General features: G+C 37.1%; 1 protein-coding gene across 3 annotated transcripts; it reads right to left on the bottom strand.

Annotated features, from left to right (window-relative positions):
• Positions 1–26,687, bottom strand: LOC135686104 (uncharacterized). 3 transcript variants are annotated; one of them, XM_065202273.2, is made up of 18 exons: positions 26,219–26,687; positions 25,187–25,326; positions 24,010–24,099; positions 22,389–22,464; positions 20,652–20,743; positions 19,485–19,643; positions 18,633–18,773; positions 17,404–17,467; positions 17,091–17,232; positions 16,556–16,659; positions 14,717–14,820; positions 13,789–13,861; positions 13,570–13,629; positions 8,093–13,084; positions 7,445–7,488; positions 7,066–7,184; positions 4,665–5,089; positions 1–2,130 (listed from the first exon to the last, which is right to left on the bottom strand). In XM_065202273.2, exons 1-18 carry the CDS (start codon positions 26,268–26,270, stop codon positions 1,316–1,318), a joined length of 7,692 nt encoding a protein of 2,563 aa, XP_065058345.2. In that variant the 5' UTR covers positions 26,271–26,687; the 3' UTR covers positions 1–1,315. The 3 variants fall into 3 exon arrangements, with proteins under 3 accessions (XP_065058345.2, XP_065058343.2, XP_065058344.2); XM_065202271.2 differs by having other exon boundaries at positions 1,920–2,130; positions 2,816–5,089; XM_065202272.2 differs by lacking the exons at positions 17,091–17,232; positions 17,404–17,467; positions 18,633–18,773; ... (4 more) ...; positions 25,187–25,326; positions 26,219–26,687 and having other exon boundaries at positions 1,920–2,130; positions 2,816–5,089; positions 14,717–14,888; positions 16,556–16,658.
• Between the last annotated feature and the right edge of the window lie 145 nt (positions 26,688–26,832).

Raw genomic sequence — 26,832 nt, 5'->3', positions numbered from 1 at the left:
AAAATTTGAACATCTGGTTACTATTTTTTCAATTGAAGGCCAAATTTGACAATAACACCTTGCTATAGGGAACAACTGAAGATCTGCGCAAAAACTATATGAACGACAACCTTATCTACGTGGAGCCCTAAACAACCAAGAACACGTGTGTTGTAAAAGCAGTTAACAAATATGCAATAACATAACAGCATAAAACTGCGCACATATGACGTATGGTAATCAAGATATAAAAAGCAAGGTAAAGGTGGCAAATTTACATTAAAATATCGCAACGAAAGTGCTTTCATATATAAGAAACATTTTGTAAAAATTCTGCAGTGGGCTTTGAGCAACCTAGGACTCCGTTGACATAATACCGTACAACGATGCTTTCTATTCAACAGCACCAGACTGCTCATTCGGTCACACCATACCAGGTATATAGGTTGTTGTCATAGCAGCCCCCACATTAATCCAAACGTTTTTCTATTGTTTGGCATTAAATCTGCCATTAGCGAATCTACTTAATTTATGTAAAACTGTAAAAAGTATATTCAAAGTATTGATACTCCACAACAAAGTTGTGTCGAAACTACAGAAAAAGAAAAATTATTCTGTGTATACAACTTTCTTCAGTAGACGAGAGCTGTAAATCGTTTGAATGTGTAAAAGACTTGTTCAAACGGAAACTTGAGGGGTATTATTGGAAAGAGATTCTGCTCAAAACAAGATGTGATAAGAAATACATTGCAAGAAAAATGAATGTTTTTGTTGCAAGTCGAGATCGAAATTCCCCTGCGGAGTGTTCGATTTATTAGGCAATGATAGCCATCCGGTCAAGTGTGAACGGGGCCTAGGTATTATAATGGAGCTTGAAGTTATTTAGATTCAACCTTTTTAAAATATGTAATATTTTCACTATCAATATAAACTGGACCTGAGTAGAAGGATTGTTAAGATGCTGGAAAATGACAGTTGTTTCAGAGCATGGAACATCAGCCAAAAAATTATTTGGTAAATTTAGTAGAAACATGAATTGTTTACGAAAGGTGATTCTAAAAATGCAAGTTTGGCTTCTACAGAATTGGTAGAAAGTAAAATCAAAGGGGCAGGAACTAGCTACTGACTGGCTTTTCCAAGGTTTCTCTGAAAAGATACAACTCTTGCCATGAATTGGGGAATCCTACCGAACAAGAATACTAACAACGTTCATAAAATTCAAACATTATAAAACTCAGCAGCGTCAGCGCTGACAAACTGAAGCAAAACTGTGAAAATGGGCCTATTAGGGCAAACAAGAATACATCTACAAATGTTCAATCCTCTTCGAATTATATTACTTTTTCATTTTTAGCTTAAATATTCGGCTTTCTAAGCTTTTGAAAACATCGGTGACAGCTTTATCAAATAGTTTTGATTTAGCACAGTGGATATGGCCTAACGTATGTAAGTTGGGAAATAGTCTCCCATGCCTTTGGTTGCCTGTCAGTGGACAAATTTCAGAACTTCTATTCAGAGTCACTGATTGTCCTATGCTTCTATCTCCATCGAATAATTCTTCTACAGTTGCCAAGGCTGTGTCAGCTTTTCCATCAATGCTGCTTTCTTCTTCGTACGGAGACAGTTCCATGTCTGAGCCGGAATTCGCAAGATGAGGGTCATTGCTTGATTGAGCTTGGTTGACGTGCTTGTCAGTTGACAATTGGACAATGGCTCCATTACATGTGGCTTTATCATTAATCTCATCATCACAGCCATCACTGTCTATTGAAGACAAATCCATATCGGACCCTGATGGTGTAAAATGGCTATTTTGGGGCTCATTGGTAGATTGAGCTTGATAAACGCTTTGGTCAGTTCCTACCCGGTTACCCGCCCCTTTCTTATAAATGTACTCCACTTGCACAGGAGCGTTGCTCTTTCCACTGGGCGAGGAAGAATTCAAAACACCTGCATTTTCAACGTGGCCTGTTATGTTGATTGCAGCTGCTGGTTTCAACACGGTAACAGTTTCGGCTTTCTTTAAAGTTTTCCCACCTTTTACGTCCCACCTGCTTTTCAAAGAAGAATCACTAGGTTTGCTATGGCCATTCTTCCTGGTCGTAGTACCTTGGTTCTGGCTTGAATCTTTGTTTTCCAAACGGGATTCTCCTGGAGATGAAACGTATTTATTACAAAACGAAAAGAGCATGTTGCAGTACTGATTGAAACGACACATTAGGTGATATACTAGAGATTAGATTATTTCCAATACTGAAATCAAAATCAAAATTTCTAAACGAAAGTAATAAAGGAAAATACAAGAACCGAGATAAAGGGCAAATGGGAAATTTGTGGAGAAAAAATTCTTCCTAATTTTGCCAATCTGATGAGATCGCAAAGGAATGTGAAAACTAGGCTTTGAGGAATTGCTTTCAATCAAGACCAATACAAACCGTCGGCTGTCAGCAAGGCTACACAAAGTTTCTTAAGTCATCAAGATATTTATTCAAAAGAATGATTCAAAAAATGAAAAATTTTAAATTTTAGAACGCCATTGCCCCCCCCCCCTATCTCGATCCCTGCTATATAAAATCCAAATTCTGCAAAGAAATCCATTGAAAAAGATTTTGAGAATACATTCAATGAGTATTCATCGGCGAAATCAGCAGCTGAGGGCCTAACGACACAGCATAGAGCACCTTTCGATGGCATTATCAATTATCGTCAATGTAAATATAGCTATAGGGAGCTCAATCTCTAGCGTCCAGGAATTTCGAAGAATACCATTTCAAATGAAATTTTTCTTTCAACGTCCACTTTCTAAACTCTCTTAAAACACGAAAATCGAGCTGACCTGTTCATCGAATAAGCATCAAGCCCTTCGTCGCCAACCATCTCGCCGAAAAAAGGCCTATCGTCATCCTTCCGTCGTTGTTCAGCTTTCCTCTTCTTAAAAATCACATCCAAAGGCCTCGATGTGGAATAAGATGAATCCTCTTCTTGGTTCTCAAAATCATCATATAAAACCTCAGTTCTTCGATGTGAGTTCAAGCCTCGTGGAGGAGCATCGCTGACAAAGTCTAAATCTCGCTCGAGCTCTTCAAGATCGACATCGGCTGGCCTGAAAGGTACTTTGATATCAAGAAGAGATGGGGGTTGAGTAGAATCAGTTCGCCTTGAAGATATGCGATTCGGGGAATCCAATCTCGGATTTTTTAGGTAAGATCTTCCAGTTCTTTTTCGTTCTCTATCGTGCATGTCATACTCGTTTCTCTGTTCGTATGGACTCCTTTCTTTGTATCCGAGGTGCTGTTTGTTGTCTTTACCGTAGCTTCTTTGATCTTCAGAATCAAAGTCATTATAGTACTGTTTTTGATATTTTTCAAAAATCTGACGCTGTCTTTCTAAATACTCGCGTTCACGTTCTATATCTCCATCAAAAGATCTACGATCATCGTCATCGGTAATCAAAGCCCTTGGCCGCTCGGGAAGTCCCGAACGCCTGCCCGCAGGATCATCATCACCAGCGCCATCCTCATCAGCATACCTCATGCTGTACTTTTGATCCCTTAAGTCACGATCACTTTGTTCGTCTTCAACAGGGTAGTCATCATAATGCACAGAATCTTCCTTGTAGTTTTCTACTACTCTCTGGCTACGTTGAGTTCGCCTGTCTCGCGCTGACCAACTGCTAGTTTCCGGTTTCCTAATCTCACGCCGATCTTCGTCATAGTACGGCTCTTTCTCGTCATAATACGTTTTCAGTCTATCATACTCTACCTCTTTGTAATCCTGCTGTGCATCTCTTTGTAGATAGTCTTGATCATTAAGCTCTTCGTCGCCATAACGATGATACTCTCTCGAATAACTTCTATCATCATCATAATCAGAAAGTCTAGCACGAAACTCCTCCTCCCTATAGAGATCGTAGACGTCTTCTTTGATTCTATTTATATGATCATCAGTGTGGCAGAGACGTTCATCTCGAAGTACTTGCCCTCTCTTTGCATCAAACCATCTTTCCTCGTATTCTGGTTGTATTCTTTCATAATGTGATCTTCGGGAGTCAACCTGACTTTCTTCAACAAAGTCTTGGTCATTGGTTTCCATACTTGGACTATGCAGATATTGGCCTCTTCGATAATACTTTGAGCCTGCTTGTTCCTCGAACTCTTCTTCCATAAGCTCTACAGGACGCATGTTCCTAGCAGCTCTCCCACCACGACTTAAACGTTTCCCCCTAGAATCATCTTCATCAAAGTAATATGCCTCTCTAGTTTTATCTTTTGAATCCTTCCTTAATCCAGCGTTCAATTTTAGTGTTGGGCGAGCATTCGTAGCCTTTTTTCGAAAACGATGCCTTGGGACAAATTCCTCCATACTGCCCTTCCTACTCGGTGACCTAGCACGTTCGTCAATATATTCACCTTCAGCCACGAAATTACCTTCAATTATACCAGAATCGTGTGAATTACGCCTCATAAGCCTCTGTGCTATCTTCTTTGGCAATGTCTTCAAATTGCTTCCATCTTTATGGTGCAAGCTGTAGTTTGCCCTTTGGCGTGTTTTGTCAATAAAAGAATGGCTCCCTACCCGGTCAAAATTTTCTTGGTGCTCTATGCAGTGTCGTACACGTGCTAAACCGTGTTCGTGACCAGTAAATGACAGAGATGAACTTTCAAGACCTGGTCTTGAATTCCTACCTTTCGCATCCTTCACACTTTTAGCAGTACTATCTTTAGATTTTCTTAATAGCTGCGACTCGCTAGAAGGAACAAAGTGAGAGTCCATCCACGGCGTACCTATCCAAGGACGGGACAGGGAGCCACTCTTCTCTTTGCGGATCAAGTTCTTTTCTAATTCCTTTCTTTGTTCACTGTCTAACGAAGACGTTTCTACCGGCACAATGTTAGTGCTACAGCTGACACGTACAACAGATTTTTCCGTGGAAATTTGGGTGCGGTTTTCTGAAGCACTGGAATCTTCCCAAAGAGGAACTGGAACACCTTTGGAGATTGAACTAGTCTGACTAGGGCTGGAAAGATCGTTATTTTCTTGCTGCTTGTAGCGATCTTTTGTGTGATTCGGCAAAGTTTCTTTGGAAAAGACGGCTGCTTCTAAATGTTTACTAAAAAATAGAAAAGATAGTTATCATTCAAAATGATAAAACATTGAAAGTCTTTTATTGCATTGTTAAATTAAGAAAATGGAAGCAAGGGACAATATATGGTTTGTAAAACATAGGCTCTGTAGTCGAACACTTAGTCGATGATGATACTTTCAAACAACAGACCTTTATGGCCATTAGTCTGTGCCGGAGAAATATAGATTAGTCTCTCGAGCATGTTTTGCGATTACTGGCATTAGCAAAAAGCTTGTAATTCTGCAAGCCAAGCGATCTTCAAAATTATTAGCTGCAAAGGAATTCCTTAAGAGGATTAAGATCAACATGATAATCATAATCATATTCTGAAGGTAGGTGGAAACTCACAAATAAATTTACGATTCTCTTAAAAAACAGTTAAAGTACTTTGTTACTTTAATAAAGACGGTAAAGTGAATTCCTACAAAGAATGGCCTAAGAATTGATGGACATAAAGGCTGCCGTTCATCAATAATAATGATAAAGAAACTATTTTCCCAAAATAATCGTAAGGTATTCATTACTAAGGGTATTGACGTCATTTATTACCCTGGATACCACCTGACGCCTTTGTTGGCAAGAATTTCCAATCAAATTCACGACTGCTACTTGAAAGTGGCACTTTCATTGAAGCAACCAAAGCAACAAATATAGCATACCAAGCGAAACACATTCTCAGTATCCCGTTGAGCAGATTGGGTATTTTGATCCAGAAATTATAATGGTTAATGATCATATTGCAAAAAAAGATCTATCAATACAAAATCGCAAAACTATTCTCAAGTTCAGTGAACAATGTTACCCATCAAGCATGCATTTTTTGCAAACATTTTCTGCACAAACATAACATTTTCTCTTCTCATGTAAATTAAATTAGTTGCGTTATATCCTAACAACACACAAGTTAACAATAGTCATCTTTAGAAATTATTGTCTTTCAAAACCAGTTTGACTAGCAACTAAAGATCAATATATATCAAGGGGCCTTTGGACCCTTTTCGAGTTTAGCAAACTTCGCTTGTTTGAGAATCGAACTTAATACTTTTTCAAAGACCTTGAAGGAGAATTGTCGATCTCCTTTTCCTAATCATATTATTCAGGCACCCTCAGTCAATGGTACATTAGTGATCAAGTTCTTATTTTTGCCATACGCTGGTAATTCAAATCCAAGTCCACCTACAAAAAGCCTTATGCCAAAGTGTTCTTGAAGGCCAATCCGTGAATTGACTATACATCGTCGGGTACCAACAATTTATACTAACGATTTATGATAAAGAAAGGAAAAAATTCATCTTTGAACAGCGTGGTAGAGCAATCATTAAAACAACAGATCACGGATCACGGAATAATTTACCTTATTCAAAGAACACATTGAATATTTTAGCAGCCATTGCAAAGCCTCCATCGTATAGCAAATATACCTGGTGCATAATATTCACACCTAAAACTAACTAGCACCCGATAGCTTGTAGTGACTCTACTTAGGCCATTTTACACGCACTTCCTATTCCTTCATCGATCATGCCATTGCCATGACATAAACTTACGTCATTTACGGCATCATCTACCACAGGACATTCCCTTCACCATTGTTTACGAATTCACCCATCTATGTCATGCTGATTTCTTCCCAAGTCTAGATCTTTCCTTTTCCATTACATCATTATAATATCATCCTAACTCATCCTTAGTCAGCACATCTATTTTGTATATAAGTATGTTAATTTGTATGTTAGTCAGTTCAGTTCAGTTCACATCAGAGTTACACAGGCAACACACTGTCTCTCTCACTGGCTCCGTGTTCTCTGCACGTTAAATAAGATTCGGAGTAACATCAACGATGGAAAGTCACAGGATAAGATAGGAACCACTGCAATTCTTGCTAAATAATATCGTTCCTATCAGCTTTTTTCATCATTATTGAGACCGGCAAGATAAATGCATTCTAAAAATTGACTTACCCAATACCGCCTGAGATTGGGGTTGAATGTTGGCCAGTTTGAATGACGAGATTCTTCGACAGCACCTTTGCCGCGTTCTGTGATGATGACATCAAACTTTGCATAATTATTGATGGTCCCTGAAAAATAATTTTCCATAGCTACAGGTGATATTTACTATCCATAATACTAGCTCTTCGATTATTTTTAAATGCCATGTGGTCGAATATCATCTTCTAAATAAAAGCATATTAAATTTAAATTCAACGAAATACGGTGAATTCTCTCCTTTTGAACAGTTTCAAAATTTTGCTTGTAACAGTTCATTTGCTATTAACGATAAAGGTTTTTCAGCAGGTTAATAAGCAAAAAAAAACGATTAGATACAAAATATACTTACGTGGGAATTATCTGCCTCGACATCAGGAGTACTCATTTCATCGGCTAAAAAAAGAGTTTATAATGTGAAAGAGATATTTACCTGAAAAATCAAATAATACCTTTGACTTTATTTCAAGATGAATTTGAAAGAAGGGTGAGCCAATCTTGAATTGTGCTTTAGAGCAACATCAAGGCAAAATAAAGGGTAGTTTACATCTTCAGTCGACGGGCCCCTAATTGGATAGTTTACACTAGACAATCTTTATCCAAGTTGATAATCAGGAAATCATCGTTTTTTGAGTATCAGGAATATCCAAAAAGCTTTATTCAGGGATGGTAGATTACAATCAATGTTAACCGGAATAAAGTATATAGTTTTCTTCCATGTATAGTTTCCTTCCATATATAGTTTTCTTCCATATATAGTTTTCTTCCATATATAGCTTTCTTCCATATATAGTCTTCTTCCATATATAGTTTTCATCCATATCCATGGGCACCTTTTAAGTCATAAGAAGATCCAGCGTTATAAACCATCCTTTAAGTCATTACATTTACATTTTACAAATTACAAACAAATTACATTTACATCGAATAGTAAAAAATGATATTTCAAACAATTCTTATAAAAAAAATGATTTGAGGATGTCATAATCAAATTGCTTACCTTTTTCCTGGCTTTCGTCCTCGCTGTCAAAAGACTTTCGCCGTTTAGAGGCGCTTGAGATACTATCTTGCGAACCTCCACCGTCCGATATTTCCATATCAACAGTGGCGGTGCATTCTGCTTCTTCCGCCTTACCATCTCCATAACCTTGCGAATCCCCCACCGTGGCCAACCAACCTTTGCCTGGTACCTTGGCAGAATGTCCATGAACGGTTTGTGGTTTTCTTATATCGAAAGCGTGGTTTGGTAGAATTACGAGATCAGGAATTGCTGGTCTGCTAAAATCGAAATCGCCTGTTGGGGATGACGGGCTGTAAATTTCATCAAAAATTTGGTCTTCTGAAACCACACCTTCCCCAGCTTCTTTGGCTTTGTAGTTGACGGTAGATGCTTCATGTTTATCAGGTGTCTTTTGCTCAGGCACCTTTGTATTATTTGCTTTGGGAGCATTACTCAACGCATCTTCGTTGACACCATACTTCATTACCTCTTCCGTATCATACCAATTCACAGAGGTCGTTTGTCCGCGCGGGGGGACTACCACGTTATTTTGCACAAAAGGAACCGCCGTCGCGGTGTTTTTAACGTTGCTTTCTAGTCCTTTCAATGCACTCTTTGCCACCATTTCCTCTATAGTAGGTATAGGTTGTACATCCATGATATTGCCACTTGCAGAAGCACCAGCCGGGATTTTCTTTTCGTCATCTTTGCAGACTTGTGGGTGTCTTGAGTCTGGTTCTGCTGGTCTAGAAGACGTCTTAGAACGCTTGTTGCTCAATGGACTAAGATCACTTGCTGAATCTGATAGGGATAATGAAGAACTTCGTCGACGCCTTTTTTCTCTGCCACGTTTATATTTACCTTTAGGAGACTCTCTCTCGCTACTACTGTAATAGCGGGATCCCTCAGGGCTCCTTTCTCGCCTGTAATCTTTGTCATAACTTCTATCGGCTCTATCATTTCTTCGAGAATCTCTAAAGACGCTTTTGTGAGTTGCCTTCGTTCTTGATGACGAAGACGAGCTTCTTTGTCCGTCACCACTTCTCGATCTACTTCGCCTTCTCTTCCTTCCTTCCCTTACAACCCTTCGTGACTTCTTTTCTTTTCTTAGAGAGCTATCTGAAACACTATCTTGTTTTAATTCAGCAACCTTTTCAGCATTTTCACCATGATCGTTACCGTCACTGATCTCTCCTGGGCCGTGCAAACCTGCCTGTTTTTTAATTCTCTCTTCTCTAATTTCGTTTATTTTCTTTCGCAAATCTTCCTTCCCACTGGGTGGAGCAACCACAGGTACCCGTTCCTTACCCTGACTCATTCCCCTATTGGATGTATCTTTATCACTTGAAATAACTGTTATGAGAATATTGTCTTTGTCTTTCAACGAGCCACTGAGTTTTGGCTTCTGAGAATGATTTTTATCCTCTTCTAAACTTTCTTCTGTTGGGTGCTCGTCATGCTGAATTCGTCGCTTATTTAATTGAGACTTCTCTGTCCTACTAGAATCTGTAGAGACATCACTGCTCAAACTGGTGCATCTTTCGCTGTTAGTGTCTTCATTAGAGATGTGGCTTTTGTTCTGTTTTGAATCATTTTGAGAGGCTTCTACAGAATCCTTTATCTTTCCCGCTCTTTCTTCATTAACAGGCATTTCTGCCGAGCCTGATGCCGTTCTCAACTGACCAGACAATGTCCGGTCATTGAAAACTAATCTAGCATCGTTCACTGGGTCTTTTTTGCGCTGACTGTCACGCCCATTCTGATCAATTTGCTCTCTCTTCATCGTCTCGTCGTGGCTGCTTGGATCTTGATCACTTACTCCAGCATATTCAAGACCTTTCCGGCCTTCTTTCTTTCTCAGTTCAGTTGAAGGTTGACTGTCAACAGGTAGCACACTTGCATTCTCTACCTTCTTTTCTGTAGCAATACCGCTTGTCTTGCCAGCACAATCAACTCCTGTTAGCGCAGTTTTATCGTCTTCATGCGACCTGACAAATTCACCAATTTTTGATGTAGATACTTCGAAAGTCGAACCAACATGTGAATTGGTACTACGGTTCAGGGGATCAACAAGGTTAAAGCTCTGCATAAAGGCAGTCGGCGCTGGGGGTGCGGGCAGTGGAATGGATGGGATATTCGGTGCCAGACCTGAACATAATATCTGTTCAGCGTTGTTCAATGCATTCCCCTTAGTAAAACCTGGCAAAACTCCTCGTTGAGTAAGTTCTCTAACAATCGGATGGTTGGGAACAGTGGATAGGGCAGAAGCTCTAGCAGCTTGCACGAGAGCTGCAGTTTGAATTGGTGGGGTTGCAATAAATGCCGGATACAATACGCTTTGTGATTTTCCAGGGTCACTTTCTTTGGGGATGTCTGGTTGTGAATCTGTAGTCGGTGACACTGACAGCAGATTACGAAGTACTGGTGGTAATGGAGGTGGCGGTAAAGCTTGTTGGTCTTTTTCTGAACTTTTTCTAGCATTTTCATACCCATCAACCTTATTGCCTACATGTACTGTCGCTTTTGCATCGGATAAGGGTAGTGTCACTTGCGGTGCCGTAAGGACGTCTGAGGGAGCTTTAATTTGATTCTGATCTTGATTTTGGCCACTCTGTTGTAAACCTTCTGTTTGTGGTGAGGCAATACTGCTTTGTTTCCAAAAATGACTGGTGGAAAATCTGGAGCCTGCACCTTTGTCAAGCTTTTTTGAACCCAGTGGCTTACCAGTCTGAATCGCACCATTCTCTTCTGCTTTGCTTTGTACTCCATCCATTGATTTCTTAGGCTCATAACTCTGTGACGACCGAGGTTCCTTTGCCGGGTCTTTTACTGGCGGTTTGGAAACCTTCTCCTTAGTCTTTTCTTCATCTCTTTCACTACTAGCTTTCAAATTCTGACTGTTTAACACACTCTGCGCAGAAGTCGTATGAGACACCGATGTACATGCCTCACTCGATGTGCCACCAGCAGAAATACTTGACAATGGAATATTGTCTGGTATGTCACTACTGACCGCTTTAGTGGCTTCTAGTGCCTGGGTATTATCACTGGATATCTTTGGAATACTAAGCTTAAGGCGTGGGTCTCTTGGCTTTTCAGTAGCCATTATTTTCTTTGCTTCAACTATTGTTGGAGTAGAACTTTTCTCTGTATATAAAGTATCTGAATGAGTTTCCCAATTTTCGTTTGTATCCGTATTAGAAACAGACCATTGATTGGCGTAGCTGCGATGGCGATTTTCCAGCCTCACAGTTTCACGATAAAGATCTGCTTCTCTATAGTTATTCTCGCTTCCATCCTTGAGTCTATTTTCAGTTTCTAATTGGGACGGATAACCACTTTCTCTGGAAGCACCATCCAACAAAGATGAAGGCTCTGATATATTTTCACGATATAGAGGAAGCTCTTTTGGATCAAAACTGGTATGGCGCTTTTCCAATGCCTCATCTTCAGGATAAAGATCTACATCCATGTGTCTATATTCAGGTTCATCAAAGTGTTTATTTTCGGTCCCAGATTTCTTTTTTTGCGATTGAAGAACAGCTTCTCTAGAAATGCTGTCTACATATGATGAGACTCTAGATACCTGATTATGGCTATAGGCAGATCCTTTAGCAACAAAGCTAGTATAAGGCTTGCCAAACCTTTCACTGTTGTAATAACGCTCTGAATCTCTGTGTCTATTATCGGTTCCATCCTTGTTTCCGCTTTCAGTTTCTGATTGCAACGGATAACGACTGTCTTTATAAACGCAATCAATCTGCGATGAAGGCTCAGCAATCTGTTTATGATAAGGATGGGGCCCTTTTGCACTGAATCTGTCAGACTGCTTTTCCGATCTCTCCTTTTCATAATGAAGATCTTCATCCCTGGGATATTTTTCAGCTTCTGTGCGCGGTGTAAACCCAGCTTCTCTAGAAATATTAACCATTTGGGAAGTCGGCTCAGATATTTGTTTATAATAGGAGTGGAGCCCTTTTGCACTAAAACTATCAGGACAATTTTCCAACCCCCTGTTCGCAGGATGAATATCTTCATCTCCATGTGTGTTGCCACTTGCACTCTTGAATCTTTTTTCAGTATAACGAGTTTCCCTTAAAATATGACCGGCATGTGATGCGGGCCTAGGCATCTCAGTACGAAGATTAGTAGCTAAGGTTTGAGATACCGAGTCGTATTGTATGTCTGGAGGTAAATCGGAACTCGCAAAGTCAACATTAGAACCTACTGCACTCACAACGTGCAGTCGATCTGACCTATCAGAAATTACATCAGGTCTTGATTTACCCTCAGCCTGTTTTAACGCATTGGTTCTTGTCAAGGTTTCCACACTACCATGGGATGTTGCAGAATTTCTACCAAAGTGCATTCTGTCCTGATCAACCCCGCTGTAACTAACTGACCTTTTGTTGCGCATGAAATGCTGCATCCTTGGGTCTTTTGGTTGCTTGTTTTTTGCAGCATGTGACAAAGCTTGAGGAACATGGGAATATGGAACCGGTACCGAAGGATGAGATGCAGAAATTGAACTTGATTTTGAGCGCGCAATATACCTTGGGTCAGTACGCTTCCCAATGTCTTGCTTGTGTTGTGCATGTAAATCTTCGTGAATATGTCTCGAGGTCTCTTGATGATCAGACCCTGAGCTGAGCAGCTGAATTCCTCCTGGTTTTGTTGTAAAATACGGAGTTTTGAAAATTGGCTTGTATCTCTGCTTTTCAGACAAAATCATTTCTTTATCAGCTGCATATCTGGCACGTTGAATCCTGGTCGTTATTTCGTTCTTTTCAAGAAGTGAAAAAAATAAAGGGTATTCCGTCCATTCATTCTCGTCATCAAAAGGAGATTCCGAATCGTTGACATCGACTACAGGAGGAGGCACAGCAACTGGTGTTGTCAGTTTAAGTTTCTCAAGTTCTAAAAGTCTTGAGTCGAGTATCAATCGAGCGTCTTTTAAGAACTTGTGATTCTCTCGTAAAATTGTGTGCTCGTCTAGAATACAATGTTCAGCAACAATTAAGTAAAAGGAAAAATTTCAAGCTTTTTTTCCTCTGAAAATAATCATAGCGTTCTAAAATCCAAAAAGCAAAAATAATCTTGTCTGCGAGCTAAAACGACAAATTGTCAATAGAAAACTAATTCCTCAAGTTTTATTAAAACGGTAAAGCAAAATTCTTGAGCTCGTTAGTGTGAATGAAACTATAGGTAAAACAGTCTTTTTTTAAAGGTTCTTCTAAAAGTATCTCCGTACAATGCCTGAGGCAGGTCGAAAAAATTTTTTTATTCATATTTTTCTTAAACATCAAGTAAGAAAAATTCGCTTCCTCTTTTAAACGCCTCCTCTATCAGGCTCCCCTTTTTAACCCCCCCCCCCCCCTTTAAATAGTCGGCCCCATTATAAAAGCATAGAAAATTAAAAAAAACGTCTAGAGCGTTCTTTCAAAGTAATACAGTTTAAAGAAAACATGTAGACATACCAAAGGTTTTGCGAGAAAACAATAGATGTAGTGTTTCCGGATATCCTTCGAGTGTTATCCCTATAAAAACAAAGAAATTTTGGATTTTGAAAGCTGAAGAATTTTACCTACTGGTAACGAATTCAGTACAGCAAAGCTAACCATTCTAAGAGGCTAAATCTTAAGAGGGCCATAAAATAATTTGAATATCAAATAACTATTAAAATTATATATTCTTACCGAGCCTTTTTGTCAAATTGCCCGTTGGAAAAATGTACAAATCGTATCCCTGTGGCAGTTTTAACACCAAGACCTAGAAAAGAAATTTCGTGGAAAGTTAGAAAAGCAAATTGAATGATGTTAAACCAAATAATTGATACAACTGCCGCTCAATGAAGGGCCCCAGACAAGCCAATACTTCTTATTTAAAAAAAAAAACAATTATACCTCTGGTACACACAAAACACCGGAAAAACACCAAAATTTTTATGAAAATAGTTGGCCTCAAATTTTTTCATGCATTTTGCAGATAAACTGTTTTTGCTATTTTACACTATAAACTAAAGTTTTCCTAAAATGGAGCTAAAATAGCAATAAAACAGCTAAAATTGGAAAAAGTAAGCGACTAAGTCGTCACAAGTCACAAGTTCAGTTGTGTCCTTGGTGAACAACGTTTTTAGTGACGTTTCAGCTATCTACCTGAATAAATCAGTGAGTTTGTTGCTTGTATGGCGGCACATGAAGGGCAATCACAATTAACCCGTTTACACGATACTGGATTAATATTCTTTCGGTAAGAATAGTCAAAGATTTCCTTTGCTCGTGAACAAGGACAATCTTTGGAGCTTTCCGCCTCTATTTCGATGGCTTAACAGCTTAACTTCAAGACCCTTATGTTTTATTCATCATCTCGTTTCTTGTACTTCCAGCTCTTCAACACGTTTCATAAAACAATACTATTTCTAAAAGCAATAATGTCAATTTTTTTGCAGTAGACAACCAATTTTCGATATTATTAAGTAGAACAAGCACTTGATTTGGAACCACTTTCGGGTATATTCGAGAAATTAAGGAGTCTATGAACAGAAAAGTTAAAAAAAGTTATACCAACACACTTTTGAACATTACAAAAGCGGAAAGGATATTCTCAAAGAAAGAAAGGATGTACCTCTGATCTCTTCTTCAATGTTCTCTTCAGCAACGCAAATTTCGTACTGCGGTTATTTTGCGGCCACATTTCACAATGCAGGTACTCTCTTCCTCTCTTCAGAACTGGAATGAGGGAAATGATATGTCAATTAACGTTGAAGCAACCGAACTCCCTCGAATAACAGGTTCATCTAAATAGTGTAGATAAAAATTCTTAGATTTAGATTTTTCAAGTTGAACCTCTTTACTGAAGGGATTATAGTAAAAGCAATAAAAAGTAAATTGTCTGTATAAATAGTATTCAAAACTAGATTTAACAAGAATGGTTTCCTTAACGCATCAACAGACACGGTAGACCGTGAAGTATACTGTTTGTAAAAATATATTAGAGGTACAAACTTTAAAAATCCATTTGAAAAAAGCAAACATTTTGAAACTTACTAAAGCTTTTCGTCTGTTACTATTTAGTGTGAATAAAACATTAGTGCTCAGTTGTTCATCAAAATAGATCAATCATAAACGCGAGCACGTGACTGTAGAGGTTTCCCGATCAGTGCCGCTTGACTAAAGAAAATATTACTTATGAAGTCTTAAGGATGGAAATAAGCTCCTATTGGCTACACAATAGCGGTTTTTTTCATTTTTATATGCCTTGATTCAAAACTGCTGGATCGAACGACGATAGAGCTCTGCCAATTACCGTAAATTCTCTTTTAACCCCCCCTTCTCAACTATGCCCCCTCTCTTATTAACCCCCTTTCATATTAGCCCCCCTTTCAGAAAGAAATAAGAAATAAGAGATTTTTCCTCAATTATGCCCCCTTTCAGAAGAAAAAATTTAATTAGCCCCCCTCTCAATTTTGCCACCTCATATTTTCACTGATGCCGAAATAAGTAAACTTGACAAAACACAGAGATTTTCATTTTATCCATTGGTCGTTCAATACTTCGCATTAAATCAAAATTCACACCACGTCTCTTCCAGTCACGACAAATCCGAAGACAAAGATTTGATGTGCGTTAAGCATGGGCCATGTGAGAGCCTTTTACCCCGAGGGGCTAGAAAGAGAATTTACGGTACCCAAAACATACCCCCGTTATGCTGTTTCCAGAGCATGCACTGTAATAGAAAGTTGCCGGTTCGGCCTAGACTTTGAAGTTTGGGTTTGCATGGTGGGGTTTCTCAAATTCGATACATCGGATCAGTTTTGCCTCCAGGTTTACTTCAGTCAAAAGCGACCATCTGCTCGTTTAGGTTTGCCGCATTAGAGAACACTTAAAAACTCAATAACCTAAATTACCTAATTACAATGTGCAACAATTAAGCAATAGTATTAACAAGAAAACATTTCATTCGCATTCATTCGATAAATCTAACGTATAGTTGAACAAGCTCGACCTATGAAAATTCGAATTTATCAATCTGACCCTGAACTCTATGATTACTGTAATGCATTAACAAAGTCAAATGGAATACCTAATTGCGTAGGACCGTTGCAAATTAGATGAGCACCACTGTACACTCAGTTGATTTATAAGAAACCATTTAAAAGAAAAAGAGCCCTGACATGACCAAAAATTAAGAGGCCATGAAATTGGTCGCCCCCGACCTTACGAAACGACTCAAAAATCCTTTTTAAGAAAATGAGGTGGAAATAATTATTTTCGACGATTAGGGACCTATTTTATATTTTAATTGACAAAGATAACAAGAAAAAGAGTTCCTTGGGACTTTTAAGGTGTTTCGTTTCATGTTTCTTTCGTTAGGTTTTCCTAGCTTAGCTTAAAATAAGTGTAGTTTACCAATGACATAACGCTGTACATTATCAAGTCGATTCTACAACGAGAAAAGTCAAACCTTTTGGACACTTGGAGTTCAATGGCGGTGAAGTATACAATGAATGGGGCAGTGCCTCCTCCAGAGTTGAGAGCTTCATTTTCATCCGCAAGGTCAAGTTGTTGCTAAAGTTATAAAAAAGTACGTAGCTATTAAAACTACTGCACAAAACATGTCAAAGGTTTTCACAAAAGTATCATTAAATTATTGATAAAACCAAGAATGGCCTGAGTTAAAAGGAAGATTTTTAAGAAATTACTGTTGTTATGAAAAAAGACTTGATCATTATTCAATAATATCGCATTTTTTGGCTTGATGCAGACTGCCCTTTGTCAGTTATCACAACTGGGTATAAGTGTATGACTGGAAGTGAGCTGTCATTGGTTTCTTATATCGCTCATTGAGGTCAAATCTTTAAAAGGAGCAGGAATGAAAGGTTTTATGATACAGAACCTGAAATTTCGTTCGATAGGCCTATTATGTATATGCTTTATAAGCAAATGAATGGTAAAAGAAAAAGAAGATTTGGAAACAGTCAACATGCAAATCAACTTGCCTGTATATAGGCAAATGACCAGAGAATTCTTTGGTATGGCATATAATCTTCACATCAGTCAAAATCGTCGATTTGTTATACAGCTTTCCTGTCCAGACGGTTAGCGAATTCTCCAATTCCTTATAATAGCGCTCATCGTTTTCTGCATTAAGGTAAATAATACTAGAACTGTAGCATTTGACTATATAATCTATTACAATATTTTTAGGTGCTTCATGCACAGAGGAATTCGTTTTAATTAAAGCTTATCACAATCGATAATACTGCAAAATTACGCTCTTGAGATAAAAGAAAAACGGAAGCATCAACAAACCTGAAGACTCTGGCCTAGGTTTCGCTATAGGTACATTTGTTTCTATGGATCTTTGAACTGGCACCTTGCAAAAAATCAATCAAAACTATAAATTCCACTTAATTTTCAACGATACTCAAAAGTCTTAATTTTTTAAGATAACCTTATTGTAGATAATATGGGTCGTGCTACTAAAAGTAATTTGAACAGGGTTGCAAAAAGTACTAGGTTTCAAGACAGTTTTTAGAGGTCTTTTAAGGCAAAAGGCAGAAAACTTTTAAGCAAAAGAAAAAGTGCCCCGGCAAGGTAAAAAGGAAGTAGAATATTATATCTTTAGGTGCCTAAAAATATGAACAAAACATCACTTTAATGTTTGTTAAGTAGGAGCATTTTAACAACATTTACGGTGATACTTATAGAAACCAATAATTTTAAAACAGACTCTGTATACAGGCTAAATTAAATAATATTCAAAAAGTTATCAAAACATGGGTGCTAGGTTCTCAGGAAATTTTTACAGGAAGTTTTCTAAAAGCGACTCTATTGGATATAAATGAATTAATTTTGAATTATTACAGCAAGGGATATATTGCTCTTGAAAGTTTCAACTCAAAACTTAAACCAAATAAAAAAATATTAACTTTGTTTCCAATTTTGCCAAACAACATGCTGCAATTTTTTCAAAGGAGAGAAAACTCCCTCTAATAATACATTCCCAGAACGAAAAACATCTTGCAGCAATGACGTTTTCTCAAGCAAATAATTAAAATCCTCACTAGTTAAAATATCATTTCAGTTAAAGGCCACAATACTAGATAAACATAATTGACTTTTCTACAAGATCATTCTTCGCTGTATTCTAAAACATCAAACATCTTCAAAAAACCGTAATTAGGAATACTAAAAAGGGCCAAACAACCAACTATTCAGTTGCAATATATTCAATTTCTTAATATCAATGGGGCCTTAAAGTGATCCGTGATGCCTTTGTTGCTCCCTTATCAAGGTATGCTACAATGCGGTAGACTTCGTACAGCCTGTGATCCAAATTACACTATAGTTCGTACTGTTTGAGATATCACAAGGTTGCAATTTTTCAGGCAAGATAAGGCAGTTTTCATACCGTCCTAACTAAAACAGCAAGACAAGGCTTGGTTTTCTCGGGTATAACAGATTTCAGTATTGCCACGGGTATTTTGATTGTTGTGTATACAAAAACATTAATACTTGGCACAAATGTTTGTTAATACCTTAGAGATTGCTTCAGCAGCCAACGGTTCTGGTGGTGACTCTTGGATAAGTCTATAGAAAACAACTGCATACGGAACACAGTGCCTCGGCCTTTTTACGTAGAACTCTTCCAGCTCATTGTTCATCTCATAAAGGTAGATCTGTGAAAAACAGAACAACTTTTTCAATTAATAGTGAAGCTAAGATTGAGGCATCCATTAAGGAATCGGTGCCTGCAAAGCAATGCAGTATTGAAGAGGTCTAATCTGATGGATTTGCAACGCTAAATGGCTTCATCTAAAAATAATAATTTTGCTTTACGCGTAAAAACATCATGGTCTAAAAGTGCAAAATCAACTAAATTTGTTAAAAACTGGCGGACATATGGCTACATGAGCACAAGCTTTTTCACTATTGGCTCAAAACCAACGAGCTCACTCAAAACAACAATGATCTACCACTAAAAGAATGTTCTTTGACTTGCTGGATCTTGGTCAATTGGTAACTGGTTAAGGGAGCTTTGTACTTTCAGGGGGTTACTTTGTGGTGTTTTTTCTTGGTATGTGGTCAAATGTCAAAAATTCTAAAAGATAGATTCTGAAGACGCACACTTTAGGTACTACTCAATTTATCATTAAAACAAGGTATGTGAGCTCATTTTCATCCTTTGCCAACAAACATTTTTTACCATTGGGAGAAGGACTAGAAGATGGGGAGATGTCTAAAACCGATTTTCTTAAGTCCAATTATTTCTGAACCAAAGGTAAAATCATACGATACCCCTTCGAGCAATGAGTTAAGAAAAATTAAATGCAGGCAGAGAAAGATATTAGTTAATAACAAATATATAATTGAAATAAATTTAGATTAACCTGACAAGAGTCAAAAATTCTTGAATAAGCGCTTGGGTTTTTGACAGATTTCGGTTCTGTCTTTCTAAAATCTCTTGAAATGTGTCCCTCGTGGTCCGGTGTTGGCTCTATAAGGTCCCCACTGTTTCCATGCTGCTCAGCAATGGACAAAATTCGACCCTGTTATCAAAGAATTTTAAGTAAGAATAGTGAGACTCTATAGAACAAAAGAGTTGAATATTTCTTAAAAAATTGAAACAAACCCACAATAATGGTATCAGATCATTAAGTTTTCAAGGGCCTAAAATCTGGAATTCACTCCCGGAATCAATAAAGACAGCACAAAATACTAGACAATTTAAGAATTTGATCAAAACTTGGTTCCTTGAAAACAAGTGCGCATGCTCGTTTTGCAGTAAATGAACTTTCTTATGCAATCCTTGAAATTGCTTCATGTTAGTCTTAATTAATGTATATTCACTATTGTAAAAACTAACGTTAAATAATCTACAATACAATACAATACTCAGAATCTTTTTCAAAGGATGTATATATTTCAGCAAATATTTAAGTTATTACGTTTAAAAATTGTTGCAAAGTTTTAAATCAGTTGCAAAATATTCTCCCTCTTTTAGCTGTGAGATATTGTGGAGACACGTGGCGAATCGTTCCGCAAGGTGTGTAGGGGAAACGTGCCAAGTTTCTAAAGTTAATAAATGTACTCAATTACTTATCTATCCAAACAAAACAAAAAATGAGTTGAAAAGTCGCTAGGTGCGTTTCAGGAAAAAGTATGAATAGTATGGATGTAACACCAAGGTATCACATTTTGTGGTGCCAGTAGAACGAGTATTTATGAAAAGATTGTAGAGTTAAATATCACTGTTTTTTAAAAATAATTTCTTGGGTGGCTCGTTTGATGGCCTAAACATACACTTTGCAGCGACAGCCTCAATTCTCACATATATATAATTCACAGAATAAGGATTCGCTGTTTCTATTTAAGGCAAAGTTTATTCTAACACAAAAAAATAACTATTTCATCTTTGAGCTATATGTCATACCTCGATAATATGCCATGCAACCTTCAGGAAAGATTGATCACAGCATAGCAAACCAATACTTGACATTTTTACTTTTATTGTAACAAAAGAAATATTCTTACTATAAAGGTATTCAAAAACATACTTTGATGATCTGGAAGACAACCATGATCATCTGCTTATTGTATTTCAGAGGGAACCTTCTCAACACATCAGCACACCGAGAGAGGTATACACCTAAAATTCGTGAAATGATAAATTTGAATCAAGCTGTGAAGAAGTACGCAATTTAGTAATTCCTGAATAAACGATTGCATGTAGGACATTGGAATCGCACTCGATATTTGTTATTTTGGCAAAAGTCAAACTTAGGACAAGACGGGCCATAATATGACAGCTTTCTGTACCACACAGGTTAAAAAAACTTAAACGATCTTTGCATGTTGCTTTGCATTGTTTAGCTGAAATAAAAAAATGACGTTTCTAAAGCTATCAACTCTTATATTTAAGAGGATTTTGTTCAAAAATTTGGCTGTTACACAGGAGATAAGCAAAAACAAGTCACAAATTTTTCATGCATTCGAGCTGAAACAAATGAGAATATAAAAAATTAATGGAAACTGAATATTGGATACTTCAAATCAGGAAATAAGGCTGAATATCTTCACTTTTTAAACCATTTGCATAATTCAAAGATAACCTATCTTGGTATTCAGCCCAATCTCCAGTGAGAAAAAGTCTTGCGAAATACTTCACGTGAAAAAATTCCTCTGAATGCTTTTGTTGAACTCACGACATTGGAATGTAAAGTTTGGAAGCGTGATAAATGGATATAAAACATGATTGGCCGCTGAAGGATTTCGCAAGCGAAAAGCGAAAAAAGTTAAACCCATTTTAACTTTTTTTTGCAGGGAAATTCTTCGCGCGAAATCCTAGCAAAAAATAACTGCGCATGCCCACAACGGATTTCGCGGGAACTTTTTCGCATTTCGCTGGTTTTTATCTCACTGCAGATTGGGCTTTCAGCAAACTCTCCATTACCTCCAAATGGATATTTGGTCAGCTTTGGAGACTTACACTTTAGTCAAACATTGAAGTGGCTTCCACTTTTTTAACAAATTAATGTATTCTTCATCTGGAATGTCAATACATTCCAGAACAATAAAACTAAGCAATTATAAAAAGCATCAATAGAACAAAACAAAAAACAATTAACTAAGCAGCATTTATTTAGCAGAAAAAGCTGTTGAATTACATAAATTGCTAAGAAATTCGCAAAATAGTTTTGTTGTTTTACATTCCTATTTTAGATAATTTCCTGGCTAACCCGGCTTGCTGTGAACTTTAAGTAAACTTATCTAGTTTCATAAAGAATTATGGCAATCATTTCCGCAAATTAAATCCGCCTTTGACCAAAGCCAAAAATCTCTTCTCAAATCAATCAATCTCTCTCTTTTTACATTCTTCTCTCTAAAAATGCAATACAGCTACTTCAATGTATTTTTACCTTACATAAAATAATTACTTGTAACAAGAAACGGCTTTTACAAACAAATTCAAATGTTTCTTTGTAGCTGGTCACAAATTCTGATCAAGCATTAAAATCGAAGAGTGGACTGTATTTCTTTGCATTCTCATGTGTCGATTTTGGCTTAACTAGTGAAAGTTTCTTTGTTGTACACATATAATTATAGCTCCCATAAGACAAGCAAGAAGTTGAGAAGTTTTGAGCAACTGTAAGACCTAACCTAAAAATGTATCCAATTTACCCACAAACTATCTAGCAGGATACCCTTTCAAGGTTCAGATATTGTGTAACATCATGATAAATTGTGTTGCAAATGCAAGCAATCTGCGAATAATGCTCATACTGCATACTTACCACAAGCTGGATCACCAAGGCAAGTTACCTTGGTGTCGTTACCTGTCAGCAGGCCTGTCTTGCAAAGTTTCTTTGCCTATGAAGAGAGTATGAACCATAACAATTTGAATATCTAAATAACAAAAATCAAACTTCTGGCGTCAGAAAGCAATCCTTTCAAATTTCTCGAGTAAAACCTAAACAAAGATTTCAAATGAAAATTTAGTTAGGGAGATATTAATAAAATAGCCAATTAATTACATTATTATAATTGAAATTGGGAAACTCTGGATGTAATTATTCCATCATCTTTCACTGTTTGGTGCTTGCTACAAGTCATGTCATCTGTGCTAACAATACCAAAAAATCTTTTCCCAGACTAACCTCTAGATAGCAGTTGGGTTTATCCTTATTTGTTAACTATTCATATGATAGGGTACTTCTTTGAGTTGTTAATAAATTAATAAAACAAAGCTGCTTTGATGGCAGATGCAAATTTCTCACATAAACTTATAAGTCAAAGAAAAATTAAAATAATGTTCTGAGCAGATGGCATGAACCTTTGAAAAATAAACAGGCAATGACATGTTTATAATTAGCAAAAAAGTCAGTACTTTACAAACCCCTAAAGCAAAAGGAAAACAATATTCTAACACATTGAAACAATCTAAATATCAAAATGTCTAAAAGCAATTGTATGATCAGCTGAAGTCTAGCCCTTACATTTGTAGTTTAAATAAAGATGAAAAACAGCAACTAAAGGGCCTCTCCAGCCAAAAAAAATAATGTTTATTAACTAAATAGTTAGTATCTGATGTGTGTATTTTGACATTGTTTTTGCAAGTCATTGTTTCTGCAAAATTCCAATTAATTTAGAAGTTATAAGGCTTTAAAGTTGCACCTTTCCAAGAAAAAAACAACAAAAGTGGAATCAGTTTGGTGACATTCTGACGTCCCAATGTGCGGCTCTCGTTTGCCATGAATTTTGTATATCTTCAAATGAATCGTGAAGGAGTCATGGTCACCATGGATAACTGCATTTAAATCTACAGCAGGAGCTTTTTAGGATCGAAAAATATCAAATTTTTACAATCATTCTAAGTCTGTAGGTGTGTCCATGCTGTGTCACAACTTTGTTTCGATCACCTGTGTAGGCCTGTAAAGCTATGGCTTCCTGTTCCAGCTCTTTCCTGGCGTATATTTAATCAAAATTGATACTCATATTGTTCTCCAGAAACGATGAACAGCTAAAGGCTTCAGAATTGGTGTCTAAAATACTCAAACTAAAAGCTGGTGGAACAGAACTGAGAGTACCATCACTTGCAGTGTTCAATTTGCGAATCTCAGTCCTTCGATTCGGTTTGAGGCAAGACTAACGAAATACACGGTGACGTCAAATTGCGTCACAGTGTCACCAAACTGTAAAATTTTTGTCAGTTAATTCAATTCAGTTATCGAAATGCAAGAGCTTATATCTCACAAACTGTAAAAAATATTGGAAAACAAATTGAGATTAGCCAATAAAATGTAAGTGCAAAATTCAGCTGGAGAGGCCCTTTAAGGAGTAAAGAAACAACCAACAGTACAAAATAACATTATGATAAAATTATGTAAGCATGCAGCAAAACTTATGGCTACAAACCTGATCATGATTATCAACTGTTTTGAAGCCATATATCATCTGCTGTCTTGATGTACTTTCTTTCTGCATTTCCAGCTTCTTTTGATTGAACTGTGCAAGTGAAAAAAATTACAATAAAGTATGCAACGAATATGCTTGCCTTTAGAAATTTTTTAACACACAGACACTCTTTTATAAATAAAAATAAAAAAAGAAAGAGAAAAAATACAATTGAATAGATATTGACACAAAATAAAAAAAATTAGTATAGGGCTTTCACCAGGCCTTGTGAAAAGCAAAAAGCAGGAGCTTGACAAACTGAGTGCCTTCAACTTTCTAGGTGCTCGATTGAGCATCATCAAATATTGTCTATAACAAAATTTGTTTTTTTGCATTTAGTTTTAAGACGGCATTAACATGCTAGGTGCACAATCAATCAAGCTCCTAGAACTTTCTAGGTGCATGCAGAGTTGCTCGAGCAACTCTCCTCACAAGGCTTGGCTTTCATGTTCAGAAATTAACTTGCATGATAAGAGTGGGGCATGCAAATCAAATTTATTGGATAGCACAAAACAATAAAGTTTTTCTATTAAAAACTAAACTTTATCATCACTGTCTGACTCTGGAAAATTGGTAAAAATGGAAATTTTAATTCTTATGAAGTTTGGATGCTTTTTTGATTATTTATTTTCATCACTAGAAGATTTTTCTCTTCAAGGTAAATATTTTCCACTAGATGTGTGGAGAAATAATCATCTCTGGGTGTGTGATTAATCCCCCCAAAAGGAAAATTTGGGTGGGTGCCCCCACTGAAAACCCTGGGGTATAAAATGTTGTCAAAAGATTAGTGGTATAAACTTTTATACAAATCTTATAAATTATAACATTATGATCATTTGAAAAGATGGTTCAAATTTGATTAACATAAATTTAAAATACCATGTTATGTACTTTATGTTTTCAGGAGCATATCTAATTGATCTCAGTTGCTTTTTTGTGTGCCATGGCCCCCATTGAAAACCTTATCTTGAAGATCCAGTCAAATTGTTCAAACTTATCTACAAATCTGGACAAAGCTGTTGTGAAAGATGCCAAAAGACATAAAGGTTGTTGAGACAGGCAAAGAAAATTTATTATCTTCTAATTTAAAGCTTCGAAATGTGGACTCCAAAATTGAATTGCAAAACTACTTTCTTACCTGAGAAACAAGTTGTTCATTGTTGACTCTTTCAATACTGTTGATCTGCAAACCACACTTTGAATTCCATAAAGAATGCTCAATTTCTGCTGAAATACTTTTGTACTCCCTAGAGTTTTCATCACATCTTTCAAGGAGCTCTAAAACAAAACAAACAAGCACAATATCAAACCTGATTTCTTTGGCTTGCCTCTCAAAACTCACTCATTTCACAGGACACATCCAGGAAAATATGAAAATAATTTACACATACATAAGAAAATGAAGCAACTTTTCTCTTCATCCTGAATTTTTTCTGGCAAGATTTTATTGCTTGCAATGACTTTTGAGGCAAACAATAGCTTGTGCTTGCTTTCAAGCCCCTTCACTACCAGGGATGAGCTGTAGAGTACCTTTCAATTTACAAAAACAGGCATGTTCTTGGTTGGGAAGAATAAAAAATTGGTGAGAGAAGAAGGGCCACTTTTGTGTGCTGCAAGCTTATTGTCAAATTGAAAAAATATCTTCTTTTTAATCACATATATTAACTGAAAGAATGTGTTCAAAAATTCAACCATTCAGTACTATCTCAGTGCTATTTTCAAAAACAGTATTATTCCTGGCTTCTACAGGGATGAAACTGTATTTTCTACAAATCTTTGCACAATTCTAAGAAAGCACAATTATTTACAATTTGGACTATGAAATTTGTGTTTGAAGAACAGAAAAACAGAAAGCACCAAAATTGCCATATATTTTATGCTTTGAGAAACCCCACAGAAATTTTCCTTAAAAGTGATTTTATGGCAGAATAAATTTCAATACAAGCCTAAGAGAGATAAGAAATGAAAACAACCCTAGCCAACCAGAGCTGTTCTTCACGTCAACCATTCATTGGAATAACATAAAGCATGCAAGCAATTCAAAATATGGAAATTCAAGGACTACTACAAAAAACCGTTGTATCGTGATCTTATGCCCACAGCCCTGATAAACTGTGTCAGTACATTTTGAAATTATAGCAAATAGGGTATACATGTGCAGTTTATTTACCACGAGTGACTGCCTTTTTCGGTATGGTAAACTTTTTTCCTTCACGCGGCATGATCGTGTCTGCTAGCCAAGTTCTCTTCCAGAATTTGCACCTTGACCTAGAATCAGCATTTAGGTTTGATTCATATTGAGATATAGCCTGTCTTTGGCAGAATTCAACTTCGCGGCAGTACACGTAAATTCACATTCTAGATCTCGATTGATAGGGCTCCTTCCATCAGGATATCAACAACACACAACGAGGCTCCGCACATGGGCTTCGGCAAGCAGCACTGCAAACCTTTAGACTAAGAACCGATCGTAATTCAAGAAATTTTCTGATAAACTGGATACTAATTCTCCTTTAAAGGCACCCTCGAAGATAACATTGCATCATCTGCTTTGCTTTAAGTATATTTGCATCTTGTGGAACGGTCTCTTCCCACCTTCCATTAGTGATTTTGGGAATGAATATGACCGACGAGGGCATGCGCATTGGCATAAATGGTTGCTGTTGTTACTGTCTTGTGCCTGGTCGGTGGCAAAGGAAAATGGACAGCCTACAGCCAGTTGGGGGCAGGCACGGGGAAGGGGGTTATTGGCTAGTTTTTTGGTAGGGGTCTGCAGTGAGCACA

The sequence above is a fragment of the Rhopilema esculentum genome, chromosome 6 (genome assembly GCF_057945365.1).
Source record: "Rhopilema esculentum isolate cy_ngs chromosome 6, ASM5794536v1, whole genome shotgun sequence".
Classification (NCBI taxonomy): domain Eukaryota; kingdom Metazoa; phylum Cnidaria; class Scyphozoa; order Rhizostomeae; family Rhizostomatidae; genus Rhopilema; species Rhopilema esculentum.
The sequence above is the reverse complement of the archived record's forward strand: the minus strand, read 5'-3'. Positions and strand labels throughout refer to the sequence as shown.